At 26.2% G+C, this 7337-nt stretch overlaps 1 protein-coding gene across 1 annotated transcript in view; it reads right to left on the reverse strand.

Annotated features, from left to right (window-relative positions):
* The window catches only part of LOC117171458 (NAD-dependent protein deacylase sirtuin-5, mitochondrial-like), a 32486-nt gene that overhangs the window by 349 nt on the left and 24800 nt on the right, over positions 1 to 7337 (reverse strand). The window contains exon 4 of the mRNA XM_033358798.1: positions 4042 to 4192. Within this exon, the coding sequence (XP_033214689.1) occupies positions 4042 to 4192 (151 nt within the window). The remainder of the gene's footprint in view (positions 1 to 4041; positions 4193 to 7337) is intronic.

Below are 7337 nucleotides of genomic sequence, written 5' to 3' on the forward strand. Positions count from 1 at the left end.
CTGAAATTTATTATAAGTAATTTTTATTCAGTTCTTGTAAATCTAAAATCTTATTTATTATTAAAATGAAAATAAGCGTAACAGTAATTTAAATGATGATAAATTAATTATATTAATATATTATATTGATAATTAATTCATAATTAATTTAATCATAATAATAATAATAATAAATAAAAATAATATAAATCAAAATAAAATCTATATGTATAAAAATATTAGGCACTTTTCATATGTCGAGTTAAATAACAGTTTTTCAATTCTAAAAGTAAATTTATTAAAGGATGAGTAATTTGTTTATGGTAAAACTTTCTAAAGATTGAATTAATATTTTTAATTTTTTAAAGTTTAAAGAAGTTGTGGGACGACTGAAAAATCCCGCAAAATAAAATTCCCGACACTGTAAAATTCCCGAATTAGAAAATTATCGATTAATCAAATTCGCGAATAATAAAATTGCCGAAAAATAAGAATAACGATTTGGAAAATTCCCAAATAATAAAATACACGAATAATAAAATTACCGAAAAATAAAAATACCGAATTGGAAAATTGCCAAAAAGTAAAATTCACCAATAATAAAATTGCCGAAAAATAAAAATACCGAATTGGAAAATTCCCGAATAATAAAATTTTCGAATAGTAAAATTTCAGAATTGTAAAATTCCCGAATTGCAAAATTCCCGAATAATAAAATTCTCGACATTTTATAATATTACCGAATTGGAAAATTCCCGATTAATAAAATTCCCGATTTATAAGATATCCGAATTGGAAAATTCACGAATTTTAACAATTAGAATTTTTTAAATATATATAGTTTATAAATTAATATATATATATTAATTTTTAATTTTATTTTTGCGAACGCTTTTTGTATTTTTTCAAATACTGTGAACATTGAAAAAACATGCGTTACCTAGAAATATTTTATTTAAAATTATTGCTATTTTTAATTCTAAAAATAAACTTCGAAATTTTAAATGTTAAAAATAATTTTTGAAAATAATATTTTATTGTTGTATTTGTAACCAATCAAATGTATTCATAACAAATTCTAATTATTAAAATTCAGGAATTTTACAATTCGGGAATTTTCCAATTCGTATATTTTATAAATCGGCAATTTTCTGTCGGGAATTTTATTGTTCGGAAATATTCCAATTCGGGAATTTTATAATTCGAAAATTTTATTATTCGAGAATTTCATTATTCGGGAATTTTCCAATGCGGTATTTTTATTTTTCGGCAATTTTATTATTGGCAAATTTTATTTTTCGGCAATTTTCCATTTCGGTATTTTTATTTTTCGGTAATTTTATTATTCGTGTATTTTATTGTTTGGGAATTTTCCAAATCGGTATTTTTATTTTTCGGCAATTTTATTATTCGCGAATTTGATTATTCGGGAATTTTCTAATTCGGGAATTTTACTGTGTCGGGAATTTTATTTTTCGGGATTTTTCAGTCGTCCCGAAATTATATAACAAGAAATGTTTAAATATATTATCACAATCAAATAATTAAATAAATAGATAATGCTGAAAACATAATTAATGATTTCTTGAATTTTCTTCGGTAGCACGTGAATTTAAAAAATAATTAAAACAAATTTTTATTTTAAAGGAAAAATATATATTATTTTGAATAAAATTAATTTTAATACTATATTCTATTCAATTAAAATTGTTACATTCTCGGTTAAATACAATTAATTTTCACAAAAAAAATGGAATTTCTAACATAATAGTTGAATTTTCAAAAATATTATCAATCTTCGGCTAGAATAGTTTAATTTAAAAATTAAAAATAAATGCATTTTTAGTTAAACTTAATGATTTTTCAAAAAAAAAAGAATTTTTCAACAAAATGGTTCAATTTTTAACCAAAGAAATCAATTTTCATTAAACTCACGAATATTACCTAGAATAGTTCAATTTCTGAACCAAAAATTGATTAATTCAATTTTAAGTCAAAAAAATCCAATAAAAAAAAATGTTTAAAAAAATAGTTAATTTGTCACCCGAAAAGAGTAAAATTTTAACGAAGGAGATCAATTATCTTCTACAAAAACACGAATTAAAAAAATATACAAAAATTTAAAAATAAAAAATATCAATTCTCGACAACAAGAATGAATAGTGTAATTTTTACTTTAAAAATCAAGGATCACCAAAAAAGATGAATTTTCCAATACATTAATAGAATATTATTTACGCAAAAAAATTGATATTCAATGGAATTAAATGAAATAGTAAAATTTTTAAAGACAAAAATTAATATAAATAAAAAAACAATAAATTGAAATAATAAAACTTTAACAAAAAATTAATTTCCTTAAAAAAAGAAGAATTTTTTCATAATAAAGATCAATTTTAAATTGAAATGTTACTTTCTTGGCTAAAAAGGTAAAATTATCAACCAAAAATAGAACAGTTAAATTTTCAGATTAAAAAATTGACTTTCGACCCTAAAAACAAAGATGTTTTAAAATTAAAGTTCAATTTACTAATAAAGAGATGAATTATTAATTAAAATATTGAATTTCTAACCAAAAAGGTTAATTTTCTAATAAGAAATACCGTATTTCAATTAAAAAGTATGAATTTTTACTATTTCAACTAAAAAAGATCAATTTTTAAAAGTTAAATTTTCATTCAAAAAATTAATTTTTAATCAAAGAGATTAATTTTCATCTCAAATGATCGAGTATTTAACTGAATTGGTTAAATTTTTACATAAAAAAATTACTAAAAACAAAGATTTTTCAATATTTTTCAATTTGAATATTTAAAACTTTAGTTAAAAACAAATAATTTACCATAAAAACATTATTTGAAAAGAAAAATTCAATTTCATATCCAAAAGATTAATTTCTAATTAAAATACGGATTTTCAACTGAAAAAGATCCATTTTTATTGAAAAATTGTAGTTACACTTTCAGTTAAAAAAATTAAACTTCGATAAAAACAAGTTTTGTCAAAAAAGATTTAAATTTTCTACCAAAAGATGAATTCTAACTAAAAAAGTTCAATTTGAAACAAAAATAGAATAGTTGAATTTTCAGTTAAAAAAATTAATTTTCGAAAAAAATGAATTTCTAACCAAAAAGATTAAATTCCTAATAAAAAATACGCAATTTCAATTTAACAATATTAATCTTAACTTAAAAAAGATCAATTTCAAACTAAAAAATATGAATTTTCAAAAGTTAAATTTTCATTTTAAAAAATTAGCTTTCAATCGGAAATGAATTTTGAAGCAAATTATTGAACTTTTAAATAAAAAATAATTTTTCAACAAAAATTAAATAGTAACATTTTCAATCATACAAAATTAATTTAAAAGAAAATTGAACAAAATAGTTAAATTATTCATTTTCAACTGACACAGTTTAATTTTAAACAAAAAAATAATAATATTTAACCAAAGATATTAATTTTCAATTATAAAACAGGAATTCTCCAGAAAATAATCAAATTTCAAGTAAAAAATATCTATTTTCAATCAAAAATTGAAGTTAAATTTCCGGTTTAAAAAAATGAATTTACAAATAAAAATTTCAGTTCCAACAAAACAGTTTATTTTTTAATTTGAATAGTAAGATTTTTATTAAATAAAAATTAATTTTTACAAAAAACCTAGAGGTAAATTTTTAACAGAAAATGATGAATTAGCCACCAAGGAGACTTATTTTCTACAGAAAAAAGTTTCAATAAAATACAAACATTTTTAACCAAATAGTTAATTTTTGCAACAAAAAAATTCTATCCAAATAGTTGAATTGTTATTTTATACTGAAGCAATTTTCGAACTTTTTAAATTTTTAAACAATTGAATAAAATGATATATTATTATTGTATTTGTAATCAATAAAATATGTTTATGAAAAATTGTAATTATTTAATTTCTAGAATTTTACAATTCAGGAATTTTCTCATTCGAATATTTTATAATTTGGAAATTTTATTGTTAGAGAATATTATTAATCGGGAATTTTTATTTCAAAAATTATAATTAAATATGTGTGCAATACTAACTTAAAATCTCGAGTTGCTGGAGTCGATTCGATATTAAATTCAGCAACAGAAATGCCTCGACGAGCAACTTGAGGTGCAAACATTGCGGCCGGATAGACGACCGAAGAAGTTCCAATCACTAAACAAGCGTCACAGGTTTCAACAGCTTCATCTGAAATAAAAAACATGAAAAAAATACATAAATATACAAATTTTAAACTAAAAATATAAAATAAAATTAATTTAAGAAAATTCAAATGCATTAATAAAATAAAATTATGTAAAATATAATGAATACAAACATAAAATATATCAAATTAAACAATCAAATCGAGGGACAAGTGAAAAATCCCGTGAAATGAAATTCCCGAATAATAAAATTTCTGAATTATGAAATTCCTAAATAGGAAAATTCCCGAATAGTTTATAATATTACAAAATTTGATAATTTTCGAGTATTAAAATACTCGACAGAAAATCTATTCATTAAAAATATATTAATCAAATATTTGTTTTAAAAAAATATATTTTTAAAGTTTCATGTTTCTAAAACTATTGTTTTGATTGAAAATAACAATAACTGGAAAAAAATTCCATTCAGAAATTAATTTTTTTTAGTTATTGTTATTTTCAATGAAAACAATAATTAAGAAAACTTTGAAAATAATAATTTGTAGGATAAAAATATTTGATTGTTTTTTTAAACTAAATAATATTTATGAGAAATTTAATTTTTTAAATTACGGAATTTTATTTGCGCGAATTTTCCTATTCGTGAATTTCATTCGTCGGAAATATTATTTGCGAATTTTCCTATTCGGGAATAACTTTATTATTTGGGAATATTTCTATTCGGGAATTTTCGTATTGGGAAATAATTTTATTGTTCAGAAATATTTCTATTCGACAATAGATTTATTATTCGGAAATTTTATTATTCAAAATTTTCCTATTGTGGAATTTCATTCCTTGGAAATTTTATTATTCTCAAATTTTCATATTCAAGAATTTTATTTCCGGAGGTTTTTCTTTTCAAGAATTTTATTATTCAGGAATATTCCAATTCGGGAATTTCATTTTTGTAAATTTATTATTCTCGAATTTTCCTATTCGGGAATAATTTTATTATTCAGGAATTTTCCTATACGGGAATTTCATTTTGCGGAAATTTTATTATACTCGAATTTTCCTATTCAGAAATAATTTTATTATTCAGGAATTATGCTATTCGGCAATTTTTCTATTCGAGAATTTTCTTATTCGGGAATTTTCCTATTCGGAAATTTTATTATTCTCGAAATATCTTATTCGGGAATTTTGTTTCCGCGAATTTTATTATATGTGAATTTTCCCATTCAGGAATTTCATTTTTCGGAAATTTTATTATTTGCCAATTTTTCTATTCGGGAATTTTCGTATTCGGAAATAATTTTATTGTTCGGGAATATTCCTATTCGACAACAGATTTATTATTCGGAAATTTTATTATTCAGGAATTTTCCTATTGGGGAATTTCATTCCTTGGAAATTTTATTATTCTCGAGTTTTCCTATTCAAGAATTTTATTTCTGGAGATTTTTCTTTTCAAGAATTTTATTATTCAGGAATATTCCTATTCGAGAATTTCATTCTTCGTAAATTTATTATTCTCGAATTTTCCTATTCGGGAATAATTTTATTATTCAGGAATTATGCTATTCGGCAAATTTTCTTATTCGGGAATTTTGTTTCCGTGAATTTTCCTATTCGTGAATTCTATTATATGTGAATTTTTCCATCCAGGAATTTCATTTTCGGAAATTTTATTATTTGCGAATTTTTCTGTTGAAAAGGTCCAGGATAGGTGTGTTGGTTAATACGAAACAAAACAGATATGGGGAATATGATTTTATATTCAGATTAACGGAGCGAACAAGTACACGAAGTGACAATGGCGACAAGGCCCAAAAGACTAACTGATCTCTCCTGCATACGTCACACTATACGTACTTGCATATCCACCGCTAGAGCGCACTGCTATGATATCACGTCATAGGTTTGCCAAACTTCACTATGTACAACACTTCCCCTCAAACTAGGACGTATTGCTGTTAACACTTAAACCGAACTTCACTGAGTACTTCCTGTGTTTGGAACCAGGCAAAGACTTAGTAAGCACATCAGCATCATTTCCTCTGTTGGCATGTACTCGATGGTGATCGCACCTTCCTTGAGAGCTTCGCGTACAAAATGATGACGAATATCGATGTGTTTCGTCCGGGAGTGAAACACGGGGTTCTTCGCCAGTTTGTGCGCTCCTTGATTGTCGTTGTAGAGTCTAACTGCTTTCCGCTGTTCCGATCCAAGTTTTGCCAAGAATCTCCGCAGATGAATGGCCTCTTTCGCCGCCTCTGTGAGACTCATATATTCAGCCTCAGTGCTGGACAGCGCGACCGTTCTCTGTTTCTTAGCTTCCCAAGAAACCGCTCCACTTCCTAGGATAAAGACATATCCCGTGTATGATCTTCTATCCTCAGGGCAACTACCCCAGTCGGCATCCACAAAACCTTGAAGTGGCTTGGCTGATTTCTGGAATCTTAGACCCAGACTGGCTGTTCCGCGAAGATAACGCAGGATCCTCTTTCCTGCCATCCAGTGTTCCTTTCCGTAGCAGGTACAGAACTGACTGAGCGAGTTCACAGCATATGAGATGTCAGAGCGTGTACCTACTGCCAGGTACATTAACGCTCCAATAAGTTCTCGGAAAGGGTAAGCTTCTAGATCGTCCTCAGAGCAACTGTCCGGCTTCACTAGCTTCATTCCAGGATTTAACGGTGTGACTGCAGGTTTCGATTCGTCTATTCCGAATCTTCTTAGAATTTCCTCGATGTACGCTCCCTGAGAAATTTCCATCACTTCATCCTTTTCTGTAAATTCTAGGCCCAAACAATGCCTAACGCTGCCCGGATCCTTCACGTCAAATTTTGACTTTAGCTGCCTTTTAAACTCAGACATCCAATCTAGGCTCGTTGATGCTACTAAAATGTCATCTACGTAAGTCACTACGATCAACGTATCGGGACCTCGGTTACTCAAGTAGACGCATCCATCAGAGGTCAGTGGCTGCAACCCAAAATCTCGTAACACTTGATCGAGTTTCTTGTGCCACTGACGACCAGCCTGTTTTAGACCGTACAAAGCCTTTTTCATGCGACACACTTTATTACCTGCCTTTATTTCTTGTAGCATCTTCGAAGCCATCCTGAATTTGGTACCATGTTCATTTTGTTGTTTTTCCTTGGCAGCTAGATCCGGCAGCAACTCCTCGAACAGATCAG

This window comes from Belonocnema kinseyi, chromosome 4, assembly GCF_010883055.1.
Source record: "Belonocnema kinseyi isolate 2016_QV_RU_SX_M_011 chromosome 4, B_treatae_v1, whole genome shotgun sequence".
NCBI classification, from domain to species: Eukaryota; Metazoa; Arthropoda; class Insecta; order Hymenoptera; family Cynipidae; genus Belonocnema; species Belonocnema kinseyi.